We start from the raw sequence: 18092 nt of genomic DNA on the forward strand, positions 1-18092 counted from the left end.
AAGTCAGGATGGTTTAGAGTGTTGGCATTCTCCAAACATCATGCCTTTTTGGCATGTCACTGTATTGGGACCACCAGCTTTTTGTTTTTGTTTTTGTTTGGCTATCCTGATGAAATGAAGTGCTGGATGACCCAGTGCATTTTTTTTTTTTTTTTTTGAGACAGAGTCTTGCTTGGTTGCCCAGGCTGGAGTGCAGTGGCATGATCTTGGCTCACTGCAACCTCCGCCTTCTAGGTTTAATCCATTCTCCTGCCTCAGCCTCCAGAGTAGCTGAGATTACAGGTGCCTGGCACCACACCCAGCTAATTTTTGTATTTTTTTTTTTTTTTTTTAGTAGAGATGGAGTTTCACTGTGTTGGTCAGGTTGGTCTCGAATGCCTGACCTTCAGTGATCTGCCTGCCTCGCTTTCCAAAGGACCCAATGCATTTTGATGGGAGGGATTGAGATAGGGTGAGCAGGAAAGGCTAATTTAAACCATGCAGACCAGCCGAAACTAATTTTTTCTTCAAGTTTGTGAAAGGGATCACATTTTCGTTTTAACCCATGAAAACTTTTAATTTTTATTTAAATCACCTCTGTTTTTGCTTTAAGATCCAGCAATGGGAGCAGAATCTTGAGAAATTTCACATGGATCTGTTCAGGATGCGCTGCTATCTGGCCAGCCTACAAGGTGGGGAGTTACCGAACCCCAAGAGTCTCCTTGCAGCCGCCAGCCGCCCCTCCAAGCTGGCCCTCGGCAGGCTGGGCATCTTGTCTGTTTCCTCTTTCCATGCTCTGGTAAGTTCCTGAGGAAGGCTGTTTCTGCAGCATTCGGGGAGGGCTGCGGATGCTCCCCCTTTCTTCAGCTTGTTGCCATCGGTGCTTGTGGGGCTTGACCCAACAACTGACACCTAGAGGCCAGGTCACCCAGAGGCCACGGGCCTGGAGATGAAGGAGACCAGACGTCGTGCTGTAGAGCCCCCGGTTGCTCTACTGCTTATTCTAGAGTCCAGCAGCTAGTGGACGGTTACTGCGTGCTCATCTCTGCCTTTCTGTGTGTTCCACCATCAGGAAAGTGGGATCCTGGAGAAGGGGCAACAGTGGCGTGAAGATTAAAGGATGGATTAAAGGTTGTTTTCTCTGTCCTGCAGAGTGCCCCGTCAGGTTTTTTGAAGTCGCTCCCATTTTGGTGGCTTCTGTGTGTTGTGTTGGCTCAGCCTAGGGGTCTGTAGTGGTTTTGCTGACACTGCTGCCCACCATGGAGAGACCTGACTGTCATGACTTGTGTTATCCAGATGAGAGCGGTCTATATGGTGGATGCTTTCCTGCTATTTCAGACATGCAGGAGCTTTTGGCGATAGTCAGAATGCATTTATAGCAAGCAGAGCTCACTTCCTTCATTTTTTCTGCCACTCAAATACTAAGCCTTTAGATTTTTTTTAAACTGTGTTTTACATTAGGTATGTTCTAGAGATGACTCTGCTCTCCGGAAAAGGACACTGTCACTGACCCAGCGAGGGAGAAACAAGAAGGGAATATTTTCTTCGTTAAAAGGGCTGGACACACTGGCCAGAAAAGGCAAGGAGAAGAGACCTTCTATAACTCAGGTGAGCTTTTCAGCATGGGAACAGCAGACTAGAGTGAAATTCCTGAAACCCCTAATCTTCGGCCTGCTATAAATCATCAATGTTCATTCTCTGTTAAGAATGAAATGAGGCCAGGTGGGGCGGCTCACGCCTGTAATTCTAGCACATTGGGAGGGCAAGGCAGGAGGATCACCTGAGCCCAGGAGTTCAAGACCAGCCTGGGCAACAGAATGAGACCCCATCTCTACAAATAGCCGAGTGTGGTGGTGTGCGCCTATAGTCCCAGCTACTCGGGAAGCTGAATTGGGAAGATCGCTTGAGCCCGGGAGGTTGAAGCTGCAGTGAGCCATGATTTTGCCACTGTACTCCAGCCTAAGTGACAGAGCGACACCCTGTCTCAAAAATAAAAATGAAAATAAAAGTTGATTCAAAGGAATCAACTCTTAGCACGCACTTTTTTTTTGCCCAACGAAACTGCACAAGTTGCCGTATCTATCCTGGCACTCCTGAAGAGGTAGTCACACTGCGTGCAGTGCTTAAGAACAGAAAAAATAAGAATAATCAGAAAATAATCCACACTTTTCCTTCCCTCTAGTACTAGTATTTATTTTCTCATAGATTTTATATTAAAATAAATGGAAAATTAATAATCAGAGGAGTGGCAGCTCAGTTCTGTTGATAGTGCTGTGGATTTTGCTCACTAAATCCTTAGAGCATGGCCTTGGGGTTTTGTCAATCCCATTTTAGAGACGAGGAGACTGACACTTGAAGAGGTTACATCACTTACCTTATCCTGTTCACCAGCACCAAAGGGCAGGGCCAGGACTAGTTTCTGCCTAAGTCCACGGTCTTGAAACACTGGAAAATTGCTAGTGCTTATTTTCCCTTGGGGAGGGGTGACTCTTGCAACACTTTCTTTTTCTTTTCTTCTCATTTTTTTTTTTTTTTGAGATGGAGTCTTGCTCTGTCACCCAGGCTGGAATGTAGTGGTGTGATCTTGGCTCGCCGCAACCTCTGCCTCCTGGGTTCAAGTGGTTATCCTGCCTCAGCCTCCTGAGTAGCTGGGACTATAGGTGCACACCACCATGCCTGGCTAATTTGTATATTTTTAGTAGAGACAGGGTTTCACCTGTTGGCCAGGCTGGTTGTGAACTCCTGACCTCAGGTGATCCACCCACCTGGGCCTCCCAGAGTGCTGATTACAGGCGTGAGCCACCGCACCTGGCCTCTTCTAACATTTTTATTAAGGAAAAATAGTCTAAGCACATGTTATGTGAAATGTGGCCCAAGTATCATAAATTGTTTTCAAAACATTTTGAATATGTGTATTTCATGGTGCACCTGTATTTCATGATGCAGGTGCATGATAATGGATTTTATCTTGCTGATTGATATGTTTTAGGATTATTCTGTTTCAAAGCTGTTGAAAAAATAAGTTATATGATGACCTGATCATTCAGGTGAATAGGGAAATTGTTTGCAATTAAATCTGAAGAAGTTTTTGCTTTTATTTTCAATGAGCTGCTGTTTTTCTGATTATGTTTTCAATATCATTGGAAAGAGAGTCAAATTTTATTGGATCTTTGTTTTCTAATTTGTATATGGCTATTTGATAACGCTTTTGTGAATTGGGTAAGTAAAAGGGCCAGTATCAGTTCCTTTGACTTGTTTAAAACCTTAAAACAATAAAGTTAGAGGTGGTGGAGAGTGGGTTGGTTGATTAACAGACAGCAGAATCACAGGAAACTTTTTTTATGTGGCCACCATGTTTGTATACTCATATACAAAAATAATATCATATTTTAAAATTGTGGTTCTACTTGTAATTAAATTTTTTTTTTCTTTTTTGAGACAGAGAGTCTCTCTGTCACTCAGGCTGGAGTGCAGTGGCACGATCTTGGCTCACTGCAACCTCCACATCCTGGGTTCAAGCAATTCTCGTGCCTCAGCCTCCCAAGTAGCTGGGACTACAGGCTTGAGCCACCACACTCGGCTAATTTTTATATTTTTAGTAGAGACAGGGTTTCACCATGTTAGCCAGGCTGGTCTCAAACTTCTGGGCTCATGTGATCCACCTGCCTCTACCTCCCAAAGTATTGGGATTACAGGTGTGACCCACTGTGACCAGCCTGTAATTTAATTTAATTTAATTGTAAAGAGTAATCTTATTTGTTGGTTGTAATGGAAATTATTTCCACATTATTGACTGTAGTCAACTGCAAACCCTTTGCTAATGGTGGGCCTACGCTTTCTTTATTTTTTAAAAATCGTTTTTATAGAAATGGGGGTGGGAGTGGTCTCCCTATGTTGCCCAGGCTAGTCTCAAATTTCTGGCCTCAATCCGTCTTCCCACCTCAACCTCCCAAAGTCCTGGGATTACAGGTCTGAGCCATAACGCCGAGCACTTATGTTTTGTGAACTGAACTTCTTTGATGGTTAACTAATGTCCTTAAGGTATTTTAATCAAGACAGTATATTCGATATAAATAATAACTTGATAAATAACTTGCTTATTTTTCTTAGGTGTAGACATTCTGCTAATTAGATATGAGCCTAATATGGTTTTTACCCAGCATGTGTGGTAATTTGTTCTCAACATAGACTTTTTGATAAACAAAAGCATTTGGTCGAACATTTTTTGTTTTAAAAAGATATGAAACTAATTACAGTGTCAGTATTTATATAACTGAATGAAGTTGATTTAGTAGGTATTTCTAAGTGTTTATATTGTTTTTAATGTTAGTTATGCCATTACAAAACTTAGAAGGTGAAATTTGGAAAAGGCAATTGTTTTTAATTCTTCTACCCAAACAAACCACTTTTAACATTTAGCTATATTTTCTTCCAAGATTTTTTCTGTGCACATTAAAAAAAGTAGGTATGAGCTTGATTTTGTTGGTTCTGTTTCACACCTTCAGAAACATGTACTTTTTGGTTAAAAGCGTATCAAGAATGAATTTATTTATTTATTTATTTATTTATTTATTTATTTGATACAGTCTCATGCTGTTGCCCAGGCTGCAGTGCAGTGGCATGATCTCAGCTCACTGCACCCTCCGCCTCCTGGGTTCAAGTGATTTTCTGCCTCAGCCTCCTGAGTAGCTGGGACCACAGGCGGGCACCACCACATCTGGCTAATTTTTGTATTTTTAATGGAGATGAGGTTTCACTGTTTTGGCCAGGCTGGTCTTGAACTCCTGACCTCAGGTGATCTGCCCACCTCAGCCTCCCAAAGTGCTGGGATTACAGGCCGACTTAAATAATAGATGACATAAAAAAGTAAAACGTAACTATGCGGGAAATAAAAACTTTAAGTGTATTAGAATAATAGTACAAATTGTGATATGAAGCTCTTCTAAAATGTTATAGAACTTTAGTTTTTAAATAATGAAAAAGGGTAGCTGGCAAATGAATATTACAGGGCCATTTCATTAGTCTTTTTCCTCCCCCATCTGTCAGATATTTGATTCAAGTGGCAGCCATGGATTTTCTGGAACTCAGCTACCTCAAAACTCCAGTAACTCCAGTGAGGTAAACTTTGCTATAGATGGCCGCCATCTTGTTTTACATGAATGACACAAATGCTAACTTTTTCTGTTTTTTTGTTTTTGTTTTTTTTTTGAGACGGAGTCTGGCTCTGTTGCCCAGGCTGGAGTGCAGTGGCACAATCTTGGCTCACTGCAAGCTCTGCCTCCCGGGTTCACACCATTCTCCTGCCTCAGCCTCCTGAATAGCTGGGACTACAGGCCCGCCACCACGGCTGGCTAATTTTTTGTGTTTTTAGTAGAGATGGGGTTTCACTGTGTTAGCCACGATGGTCTCGATCTCCTGACCTTGTGATCCACCCACCTTGGCCTTCCAAAGTGCTGGGATTACAGGTGTGAGCCACGGCGCCCGGCCACAAATACTAACTTAAGCGAGGAATGCTGGTTCAGAATCTTTACATGAACTCCTTGAAAATAGATTTATAATTAAAATGGTCCCAGTAGGTATTCTCTAAAGAGATAGTCTTGAATGCCAAGCATTTTGGAGGTGTCTAACCTCATGATAACTCCATTTTAAAATTAGTGACATGACTAGACTGAAGTCATAATAATATCTTTGATTTATACATCTCTATTCCTCAGCAGTACTTACCTTCATTTGAGAGTTCAGTAAATACAAAATTGCATTTTCCTCTCAGGGTTGTCAGGGAACTTCACATAGACAGTACATTCTATGCTGTGTCTCTCCAGGCGCCGTCAAGAGGAGCCTGAGTAATGTCTCCTCATCCCTAGAATTGCTTCTGACCAAACAAATCCTCAGAATGATTTCTGAATGAAATCCTAGAGCATGAAATCCCAGATGTGCCTATGCCTCTTCCTAGTGCCTTTTTCAAACCCACAACATCCCCATGAAGCTGTGTTATTTAATTTCTCCTCCACCAAATAATTTTTTTTTTCAGATGGAGTCTCACTCTGTTGCCCAGGCTGGAGTGCAGTGGCGTGATCTCGGCTCACTGCAACCTCCGCCTCCCAGGTTGAAGCAGTTCTCCTGCCTCAGCCTCCTGAGTAGCTGGGATTACAGGCACCTGCCACCAAGGCTGGCTAATTTTTGTATTTTTAGTAGAGATGGGGTTTCACTGTGTTGGCCAGGCTGGTCTTGAACTCCTGACGTCGCGATCCACCCACCTCAGTCTCCCAAAGTGCCGAGATTACAGGCGTGAGCCACTGCACCTAGCCAGTTCTTACTCTGCACTTACCGTCTCTTACTGTTAGCCACTCTGTCAAGTGCGTATGTTATGGCTCCCAGGAAAGCTTGTAATCGATATAGTTTATATATGCCCTATGATTATCTGTATATTCTCAATCTATAGCACACTGCGAAGGATATAGTACTCGCTTAATGAGTTTGATGATTAATTATTTCTATTAGATGTAGTCATTTAATGGCTGAGGATGACTGATTTGTAATAAAGGCCCATAATTTTAGGGTCCTATCTCTTCCAGCATTATATAACAATGTAAAATTCTTACTTTGAAAGTTAAGAGGCCTGGCATGGTGGCTCGAGCCTGTAATCCCAGAATTTTGGGAGGCTGAGTCAGGTGGATCATTTGAGACTAGCCTGGGCAACATGGTGAAACCCTGTCTCTATCAAAAATACAAAAAATTATCCGAGTGTAGTGGCTTGCTCCTTGGAGGCTGAGGTGGGAGGATTGCTTGAGCCTGGGAGGCAGAGGTTGCAGTGAGCCAAGATCGCACCACTGCACTCTGACCTGGGTGGCAGAGTAAGACCCCATCCCTGAAAAACGAAAGTTATGAAACTATAGCATCAGTACACTTCCTATTAACAGAGTTTATGTTGGACTTTGAAAATAAATCTTGCTCATGTAGCCACTTACAGTGAGAATTAAGCTTAGTGCTTAAGATGGGCTCAAATAAACAGGTCCCATCGATGCTCTAAGGAGTGAGAAGAAACTATGATTTCTGCATTTGTTTTACTCCTATTTATTTTAACTAAGCATTACTTGTGATGTAGGGATACTGAAGAAATTCCTTTCATTTACAGGACTATTTTAACGCAGCCTCTGTAATTTCTGTGCTATCGCACCCAGATAACTAGATTCAGATAGAATGGCAGATAGAACTAAGGGTGTAATTTTTTTTTTATATCTCTGGGACTTAAAATTCTGCCTGAGCTGGCTAAATAATTAATATTTCATTTTGCTACTTTTCATCTGCTAATCATTCTTGGAGAATACTTGTAACCTGCACAAACCTATTTTTATACAATAAGTACATTACACCCATTTCTGTAACACAGAAAGGCTGTTGTGAGGGAGGGGCCATGTGCATTTTAAACTATTTCACTCTAATTGATGCATCATATAACAGCCCAACAGTGAGTCACCCTAATTCAAAATCTGTTAAGTCTGGAATAAAGCCAGTCTTACTTGAACATTTTTTTAGAGGACACTTTGGCTTGCCAAAAATGAAAGCTTTTCATAACGAACGTCTGGATAATAGTGAGTCTTACATGGCCTTTGAAGGGAGGTGTTTGTCATGGAGATTGTGACAACAAAGTCCCCACTAAGGCTCAGATGGCGGCAACCCCGGAAGCTTCATTGCAGAAATTGTGACAGCCCCTGGGTCTTGGCCCCTTCTTCTGGAAAACTGGCTTGGGGTATTCCAACTTTCTGTGACAGTGAGTGAATGCAGTATTGTCATCTTAGTCATGAGCTGTAAACTGAAAAAAAACTAAAAAAACCCAAAAAACCCCAAAACCAAAACAAACCCCCTAATATTGTTTTCTTAAATGGAAAATATGAATGAAACAGCTTACTCTTCACCACAGTATGGTAATCTGTTTAGACAGAATATTAATACACAACCCTACATAGCATATATATATGCATACAGCTAGCGAGCTAGCTAGATCCATCTTTGTTTTTCTTTCATATCAACCGATGTGTGGGCCTCAGTCCAAGAAGGAAATAAACACTTTCTCTTCTATGACATTTTACTGTTGTTAAGAAAACTGGGAGCGTGCAACTCCCTTTTGTGTTTTCTCCTCATCTCCCTTGCAAATAGACTTTCCTTTTATCAGCCACTGTGGTGGTGTGGGCCCATTTGTGACAGCCAGATTGTGATTTTGCTACTCACTTCCCTTCAGTGATCCAAGTAGTAATTACGAGCCATTTGATCCAAAAGCATCTGCTGTGAGAACACACGGAGTTTCAATTTTTTCTCCTTGCTGCATACTGAGCATAAGTAATTTGACATGTGGTTTCAGGACCATTGATGTAATAATAATAATAATAAATACTTCTGTGGAATGCCCTCCAAGGAGAGCTAAAGTGATTTGCAGACGTTCACTAGTCAGTCTGGAGTGACTGTGGCTGCAGTCCAGTGATGTTCCCGTGTCGTGATGGCCAGTTGGAGCTGACTGCAAGGTGATCTGAGCAGCAGTGGCCAGAACAGTGGCCCAGGGCTTTGGAACAAAGGGCGATTCTCAGGAAGTTCTTTATAGTGGCCATTGCTGAAATGCAGTAGTTACTCCCAGTACAGTATAATGCCCTGATCCAGCCTCAGCTTCCAAAAAAATCTTTACAATTTATGTCTTTCAAATGCAATTCCTCCCATCAGTCTCCTAACCACCCCACGAGGCTGGCGTTTTTAACCTCTTTTGAAGGTGAAGGAACAGAAGTGCAGAGGCACTAGATAACAGCCCCTAACAAGGCTGAGATTTGACCTGGATTGCCTTGCTATTATTGTATTTTTTCTGTCTCCATTTGCATTCTCAGGACCCGGAAACCTTGAAGAGGCTAGTTGGAAATATATGTGTGTGTATATATATATATATATATATATATATATTTTTTTTTTTTTTCTTTGAGGGGAGGAAGTAGAGTAGGAGGCGTGGTAGGTGCGTAACAGTCCTGACAAAGGTAGCCAACCGTGGAATTCTGGGTGGTTAAAAAGGTTAATTTAACATAGCAGCATCTTTGACATGGGTAACCTGGAAAAAGAGTTTTCCAGATGGCTCCATTTTTAACGCTTATTTTTAGGATTCTCTCTTCTTTTTATGAAAAGAATATTGGAGAATATTTCATCTGGCTTCCTGAAACTAAAGCATGTGTATTTTCAACTTGGATAGCATTGACCTTCCTTCAGAGAATTAATCCAACTTTCCCTCCAAATGGGCAAAGCTTACAACAACCTAAGAGATCTGTAAGCACCAAGTAGCTTTTTCTTTTTCTAGTTTTAATAAATTAATTTTAAATTCTTGGTGCTTCCTTTGAATAACCAGGTTTTACTTTTCTTGAACTGTATACATTTGTGAGGGTTGTGTGTGTGTGTGTGTGTTTGTGTGTGTGTGTGTGTCTGTCTGTCTGTCTGTCTGCCTAACACACACCAATAATTACATTTAACTTTTCATTGAGGGGCTCTCTTGAGAGGGTCTTACTCTTTGATGGCCTTGGCTTTGATAGGCGTCTTCTCTTCTATGGTTCACTAGATCTTGGGTCAACAGTGTAGACTCAGAAAACCATTGCTCAGAGCAGTTGTAGCACAGCACCTTGTTTAATGGATTTTAATAGGATTATTTCTTTTGTCCTTCCATCCTTCCATCTATCTGCACACTTTTCTCTTGTCCAGAACTTATTCTCCTTCAATAATCTGTTAATTTTTCTTCTCGAAGCTTCCAGAGAGCATTAAGAACTTGACACTATGTCAACAGATTTGAGTAAAATACTGAAAACGGACAGCGTTTACCTTTCTGCCTGTAATATGACTGTGAATTTCTAGTTGTATCCAGCTCAGCACTCAAGTTTTGGGTGTGTCCTGGGTGTGGGACGCACTGTGTTAATGGCTGAGGGAGAATGAGGATGCAGAAGACAAAGCCTCTGCTGGTATTCATCTTCTCCTGGTGCGGGACTTAGAAGTGACTCTTCTGTGAGCTGGGCTTTGCTAAATGCTGTACCAGGGACATAGGAGAGTAAACTCATCTAAGTGAGAGGACTTGAGGGTAGAGAAAGGAGAGATAGGAGAGAATTCATAAGACAGGGGCATTTTAAACCAGGTTGGAGGGTATATATGGTTTCAGCACTGACTCTACTTGTAAGGACGGTACGGCAGAGAGAGGAGATGGAAGTGAGCACCGGTGTGGAGCAGGAGCATGCCACTCCCTTCTGGGGAATGTTCCCTGAGCCATTCTGTTCAATGGGAACATGATGTGTGGCTTAGAATAATGGAAAGTAATCAGGAGATTTGGGTTGCACCCATTTTATATAAAGGGAGTTAACTGCCAGGCGGGCATTCTGTGTAGTATAGTGGTGGTGTGAACCAGCTCATCCCAGACTTCCACCCTTCAGATCCCCGGAGTACCATAGGCACTAGTTGTGTAAACTTGGGCAAGTTTCTAGAATTTCCTGAGCCATATTTTTCTTGCCTTTTCCATAGGAAGTGATGATGGTGCCTTCCTGAGAGGGCTGGTTGTGAGTGGTGAGTGAACTGATGGCACATCAGGAGCTTGTTTCATTTGGTCTCACCAGATGCAGTCTTTTTTTTTTTTTTTGAGATGGAGCCTTCCTCTGTCGCCCAGGCTGGAGTGCAGTGGCACGATCTTGGCTCACTGCAACCTCTGCCTCCCAGGTTCAAGCTATTCTCCTGCCTCAGCCTCCTGAGTAGCTGGGGCTACAGACGCATGCCACCATGCCCGGATAATTTTTATTTTTAGTAGAGATAGGGTTTTACCATGTTGGCCAGGCTGGTCTTGAACTCATGACCTTAGGTGATCCACTGGCCTCGGCCTCCCAAAGTGCTGGAATTACAGACGTGAGCCATGGCGCCCGGCCAAGTGATACAGTCTTTCTCTGATTGTCAGTAACGGTGAGAACAAGAGGGTGTGAAGGCACAGTGTTAATTTGTACTGCTCGTGTTCCTCCCACACCTGTTTATCCATAATTATGTTCTTCCTGATCTCCAAAAGTGCAGCAGTAAATTGCTCTGCCACCCTCAGTGGGAGCCTGTGACTTCCTCCGGGCCTTGTTCTTTGTGACGTTTCTTACTCCACAGTGACCTCTGCTGGGTTTTAGTTTGCTTCTCAACAAGCCTGGTTTCAGAGGTGGGGCCTGCACCTTTAAGGCAGCATCTGTTGCTAAGCACCGGGTTGAAATCACTGCCCAGATGAAAAGTACCCGAGAGAATGAACCAGAGAAAAAAATGTGCCTGTGTAAGACAAGAGCCTTAAGCAGAGAGTGTCCGGGCTGGTTCCTGGCATCCCTGGCTCCTTGCATCTGGTCCTGTCTTTTCCTTTGGCATTGGCACGTGTGGGGATGTGCATTCTGGCTGTGATCATCCTTCCAGAAAAATGTACTGAAAGCGACAGATCCAAGACAAATCCAGAAATGTCACTTCAAAATTGAGCACCATGTTTTCAAAAAGATGGCACAGAGAGATGGATTTTTCCCTTGCTTTCTTCTTTTAAATTTCTTTACGATGTCTCTTCTAATTTTTAAATCCTGCATAGGAGGATCTTTTACTTTGTATTTAAAAATGCATGGAATTCAAAGTAAAATCACCCATTAATGATAACTTTAAAGTATGATGAATGATATATAATAATGTGATAGTATTGAATCTACAGGTGACATTTTCTGGTATGTAAGGTGTTTCACATAAGTGACCTCTTTTGCTCACAAAAACTTAAGTAACAAGTAATTTTTTCAATATGAATTGTATTAATAATATCCTCTTTTACAAAACAGGAGCTGAATCGTACGTAGCAAAGTAAATCTTGTCCTAGGCCACACTTTGCTGGTAGAGTCTGTGACTTTTGATTTCGAAGCCCCAAATCTTTTCTTTACTGCTATGTGAATATAAGAACCTACCCAGAGAGAAACATGTCTACATTGCTTAAGAAATGTATGCTATTTTTGTTATGAATTACAAGAGGACGTATTAGCATGAAGTCAGCAATTGTTGTGATGATGTAGTTGGCACACTACACTTTTTTGGGAAAGGCTTCCTGAAGGTGGTATTCTTTGAGATGATTTTCCAACAGTGTCTATGTGTGAGATAGCTGAAGGATAGAGAAAAGATTTCCCAGGACTATGGGTTAATTTTAAGGAACAAATAGATTTCTGTCAGTGATGAGTCAGGCTAAAATTAAAAAGAAGAAACAAAGACAAAAACACAGATAGTCTTAGAAGAGAAAGCTTGTGCTTGGATTAAGTGCAGTTCAGAGTCAGGATGGCAGGCAGATGTCAGTGACCATGGACAAGGTGTGTCTGGAATTCAGTGGGAGGTCGGAGAGGGATTATGGCTGAGATGCAGGCTTCCCAGTGGCCCTTCTCAACCATGATCCCAGAGCAGTAAGCGTGGATACTCAGCAGCCCTTACATGGATTTTGCGGTGTTCTTTTTTTATTTTTTGAGACAGACTCTTACTCTGTTGCCCAGGCTGGAGTGCAGTGGCATGATCTCGGCTCACTGCAACCTCTGCCTCCCAGGTTTAAGCGATTCTCCTGCCTCAGCTTCCCAAGTAGCTGTGACTACAGGCGCACGTCACCACACCTGGCTAATTTTTGTATTTTTAGTAGAGACGCTGTTTCACCATGTTGGCCAGGCTGGTCTCGAACTCCTGACCTCAGGTGATCCACCCGCCTTGGCCTCCCAAAGTGCTGGGATTACAGGCGTGAGCCACCGTTCCCAGCCGGATTGTGGTGTTCTAACTTGGCATAAGCGGCCAATTGACACAGTGGAAAGAACACAGGACAGGCAGTCACTAACTTTCACTCTGCTTCCCATGGCTGCAGTTTCATCTGATAAAATGAGTGAGGAAACATTGTCGGCCTCAGAGGGCTGTGAGAAGCCAGTGATGTGAAGCGTGTGAGCGTTTACTCTAAATACTCCGTAGATGAACAGGACATTTGGCCGGTGGTTTCCTTCATTTGTTAATCAAATTTGTCTGCATTTTCTTTTGGCATCTACAAACAGGTCGATGAACTTCTGCATATATATGGTTCAACAGTAGACAGTGTTCCCCGAGACAATGCATGGGAAATCCAGACTTATGTCTACTTTCAGGACAATCATGGAGTTACTGTAGGGATCAAGCCAGAGCACAGAGTAGAAGATATTTTGACTTTGGCATGCAAGGTAACGGATTTTGCTGCAGAAATATATTTCTGAATAGAAATAATCATTAATGTTGCAATCTTATGCCTTCTAAATTCATGTGATATTCAAGGGCCCAGTTTCCATGCCAGGGAACACATTAGCATATTTATTAGTTAATATATTTATTAGCATATTCATTAATTTGCATTCTATTCCTTGATCTCTTTAGAAGAATGAGTTATTAGGTCATGATCCCACACTTCCATGAAGAACCTGAGCTAATCTACTGAAATTCTATGTATACTTTGATATCTAGAATAATTATGAAATCCGTTGCTATTTAAGTTACTTAGAGATGGTGTGTTATAAGAAGGCGGCATAAACTTTGAGGTAATTTAATTTAATCCTAAATAGTTTTATCGGATTTCTCCAGATTAAACACGAAACTTGATATATTCACAGTTGCTTTACGGAGATTAATATAAGATGATGTTTTATTCATTTTTCAAACTGGGTTTCATTCCTGATCTGAGAAGGGAGTTTATGGTAAGTCTTATTTAAAGAGAGCCCTCTGAGAGAGAATATATCCAGCAACATCAGATCAGAAGCTTTTAGACCACCAGGTGGTGCAGTGGAGCTTAAATAGTTTTAAGTTTCCAGAGAAAATACAATCAACTATGATGAAATGGTGAAAAAGGCATATAGAGTTTGGCAACACTTAATCATGTGCACTTAATAAATGTGAAAAATGTTTAATTTTAGTGCCCCTTTTTCACTTTGACTTGAAACATTAGGATTCTCTACATTTATATGTAGTTTATATCCTTATGAACTTAATTTCCTTTTGCTCCCGTATGTAACATTTTTATTCACAAAACCAACAATGTTCTATACCAATGATATCCTCCATTAAACTGATAATTTTCTGAGTAATAAAGGGTATCAGAAGTAGTGGGTCAGCCGGGAGCAGTGGCTCATGCCTGTAATCCCAGCACTTTGGGAGGCCGAGGAGGTCAGGAGATCGAGACCATCCTGGCTAACACGGTGAAACCCCGTCTCTACTAAAAATACAAAAAATTAGCTGGGTGTGGTGGCGGGCGCCTGTAGTCCCAGCTACTCGGGAGGCAGAGGCAGGAGAATGGCGTCAACCTGGGAGGTGGAGCTTGCCTTAAGCCGAGATGGCTCCACTGCACCCCAGCCTGGGTGACAGAGCAAGACTCCGTCTCAAATTAAAAAAAAAAAAAAAAAAAGAAGTAGTGGGTCAGTTTGACCCAGTTAGAGCATAGGCCTGAGATAAATTTCTCACTGTTGAAAATATGCATGCGAGAGAAAATATGAGTGTGTGTGTGTACACATTTTCCTTTTGAAAGTTTTTGGAGTAGGACATTCTTAAGTCTGTAGATTTGTTAACATTTTACAAATTTCTGTACTTTAGTAATGAGAAACAAGGTTAGGCTTAACCTAACTAAAGAGATGGCATTTGCTGAGCTGATAAGATTTATTTTACTGTCAGATATGTTCTACCGTAATCTCTTAAAAATGCATCTCTTGCCTTTAATCATAAGCAATATTGTTCAGAGAAAACCTTCTTAAAAATAATTGTCCTCCTTTACATTTTGCATACAAGTATTTATTTATTTATTTATTTGAGTTGGAGTCTTGCTGTGTCACCCAGACTGGAGTGCGGTGGTGCTACCTCAGCTCACTGCAACCTCCACCTCCTGGGTTCAATCGATTCTCCTGCCTCAGCCTCCCGAGTAGCTAGTATTATAGGTGTGTGCCACTACACCTGGCTAATTTTTGTATTTTTACTATAGTCGATGTTTTGCTGTATTGGCTAGGCTGGTCTCCAACTCCTGACCTCAAGTGATCCACCTGCCTTGGCCTCCCAAAGTGCTGGGATTACAGGTGTGAGCCGCTGCCCCTGGCCTGCATACAAGTATTTAAATTCGAGCTCTTATATAGGTTTAAATTCAGCAAATTATATGCAGTATTCTTTTAGAGATTTCTACTTTGATTTTTAATGAGCCTGCTAACCAATGATGGATTTAGAAAGAGCATTTAAAATCTGAATAACTGTCTTTTTCTTTATAGATGAGGCAGTTGGAACCCAGCCATTATGGCCTACAGCTTCGAAAATTAGTAGATGACAATGTTGAGTATTGCATCCCTGCACCATATGAATATATGCAAGAACAGGTAAGTGTGCACTAGCTTTAGGAAGGGAAACTGAACCACATCTATGGCCCTTTGATTTTGAAAAATGTCATTTTTGGGGAAAATTCTGTTTAAATTTGGCATCTAGTTTGGAAACCGTCTCTATATAAACGGTATCTTAACAGCTTTCTTGTTTTATGAAAAATAGTGTCAAAGTAATTTTTTGAGGTATCATAACATGAGATCCTCTGATTTTGTTGTTTTCACCTTTTGCAGGTTTATGATGAAATAGAAGTCTTTCCACTAAATGTTTATGACGTGCAGCTCACGAAGACTGGGAGTGTGTGTGACTTTGGTGAGTGTAAGGAATGCCCCTTTCAGGGAATTGTGTTGTTCGTCTTTGCCTACTTTGCCCCAGCATCTTTGGACTTAATTTTTTCCCCTTACATTCACATTTTCAGAATATATGACAGTAGTTTCTGAACTTGCTTTCTCTTCCTTCATTTCTATTTATTGATATTAGCAGGTGACACAGATAGTATTAGAGGGAAATGCCAAAGTAATTAAATGGAATGAATATAAAATTGATGGGAATTTGAAAATATAGATTAATAACACAATAAATGTACTGTGTGCTGGTGCTGCTCTGAGCAGATCAACTCATGATTCATATGACAGTTGCTTTCATCTCTAGTGTCTTTGCTCTTAGTTTTCTCTTCCCACCTGGAATGCTCCCCTTCTTTCCTCTTTCTTCCCCCATCCCTCCTCTCTGGTGACATGAATCCTGCTGTCCTTCAAGAACTAACTCAAGGTCTTTCTTGAAGAAGCCGTGTCTGATTGCTTTAGCTTTACTTCCTTCTTTCTTCCCTGAGCTTAACAGTTAAGGGTCAGCTGGGCGCCGTGGCTCATGCCTGTAATCCCAGCACTTTGGGAGGCCAAGGCGGGCAGATCACCTGAGGTCGGGAGTTCGAGACCAGCCTGACCAACATGGAGAAACCCCTTCTCTACTAAAAATACAAAATTAGCCAAGCATGGTGGTACATGCCTGTAATCCCAGCTACTCGGGAGGCTGAGGCAGGAGAATCGCTTGAACCTGGGAGGCAGAGGTTGCAGTGAGCCGTAAGCCAAGATTGCACAACTGTACTCTAGCCTGGGCGACAAGAGCGAAACTCCGTCTCAAAACAAAACAAAACAAAAAAACAGTTAAGGGTCAGTACTTCTGAAGTCACTTCATAGCATCATTTCCTACATTTCTCCTTGATTAGATAATGATTGGTAAATACCTCCATAGAAACACTATTTCTTACCTTGTTAAATATATTGATACATGATTTTTTCCTTAAAATGATTCAAACTAATAATAAAGTTTATAATATGTTAAAATGTCCTTTTTAGGATGCCTTCATTTTTTAAAAATTTGTATAATCTTTTCTGACCCCCATGTTATTTTTTTATTTTTTATTTTTTTTGAGACATAGTCTTGCTCTGTCACCCAGGCTGGAGCGCAGTGGCGTGATCTCGGCTCACTGCAACCTCTGCCTCCTGGGTTCAAGCAATTCTCCCTGCCTCAGCCTCCCAAGTAGCTGGGATTACAGGCACCTTGCTTGCCACCACACCCGGCTAATTTTTGTATTTTTAGTAGAGACGGGGTTTCACCATGTTGGCCAGGCTGCTCTTGAACTCCTGGACTCAAGTGATCCGCCCACCTCAGCCTTCCAAAGTGCTGGGATTACAGGAGTGGGCCACTGTGCCCGGACCCCATGTTATGTTGGTTTTTCCTTTGAAGCCCTCTTAGCCTTTTTTCTCCTCCTCTTGGCCTTCACTGTGCTTTTTGTGGTTGCCATTTGTGTTCATCTTTGTATTGGAATGGATGAATGAAGACATTGCAAAGATACTCTCTGGTGAGACCATATTCTACCAGCAGAAGATACTCTCTGGTGAGACCATAATCTGCCAGGCTCTGCTGGGGTCACAGCAGAGACCTAGGGAACAGGACATTCTTGCTGTCCTCAAAGAACTCTCCGTATTAGGGGACCAAGACATGGAAACCTGTGCTCCTCACTGTGGCATCACAGAGGGGGACACTAAGTCAGGAGCCATGCATTCAGAAGAGGGAAGGTCTGCCTAGGATTTGCATGTAGTCTTATGTATTTAGGGCAAGCACCGTATTCATCCAAGCATTTTTTCACCTTCTTAAAATGCTCAACCCTAAACATAGTTGTTTCTCAACAATTATTTGTTGTATTGAACTGAATTTCATGTATTTCAGTGAGAGTATTTTTTGCTGTTAAATTTGCCTGAATTTTTAATTGTGGTAATAGACATATGACATAAAATGTATCGTCTTGACCACTTTTAGGTGTACAGTTTTGTGATGTTAAGTACATTCACAATATTGTGCTACCATCATCTATCTCTAGTAATCTTTTCATCTTGTAAAGCTGAACTCTGTACCCATTTAACACCAATTCCTCATACTGTCCTTCCCCCAGCCCCTGGCAACCACCAGTTTGTTAATACTTTGTATCTCTCGGAATTCCCCTAGCAACCACCATTCTATTAATACTTTCTACCTCTCTGAAGTTGACTGCTCTAGCTACTCACGTAAATAGTATCATACTGTGTTGTCTATTTGTGACTGACATATTTTACTTAGCATATTCTCCTCAAAGTTCACCCAAATTTTAGCATATGCCAAGATATTTTTCCCTTTTAAGACTGAATGATACTCCACTGTATGCATAGATCACATTTTGCTTATCCATCCGT

The 18092-nt window shown here is 41.7% G+C and overlaps 1 protein-coding gene across 6 annotated transcripts in view; it reads left to right on the forward strand.

Moving 5' to 3' along the window:
• TIAM2 (TIAM Rac1 associated GEF 2) overlaps window positions 1-18092 on the forward strand; it is a 268214-nt gene that overhangs the window by 174449 nt on the left and 75673 nt on the right. For 3 of the 6 annotated variants that reach the window (XM_055391086.2, XM_063707972.1, XM_055391085.2), the window contains 6 exons: window positions 593-778; window positions 1441-1587; window positions 5026-5097; window positions 13044-13205; window positions 15261-15365; window positions 15600-15678. In XM_055391086.2, coding sequence (XP_055247061.1) covers window positions 593-778; window positions 1441-1587; window positions 5026-5097; window positions 13044-13205; window positions 15261-15365; window positions 15600-15678 — 751 coding nt within the window. The remainder of the gene's footprint in view (window positions 1-592; window positions 779-1440; window positions 1588-5025; window positions 5098-13043; window positions 13206-15260; window positions 15366-15599; window positions 15679-18092) is intronic. The other 3 variants (XM_055391088.2, XM_055391090.2, XM_063707973.1) reach the window with 1 other exon arrangement.

Source organism: Gorilla gorilla, chromosome 5 (genome assembly GCF_029281585.2).
Source record: "Gorilla gorilla gorilla isolate KB3781 chromosome 5, NHGRI_mGorGor1-v2.1_pri, whole genome shotgun sequence".
In the NCBI taxonomy this organism is placed as follows: domain Eukaryota; kingdom Metazoa; phylum Chordata; class Mammalia; order Primates; family Hominidae; genus Gorilla; species Gorilla gorilla.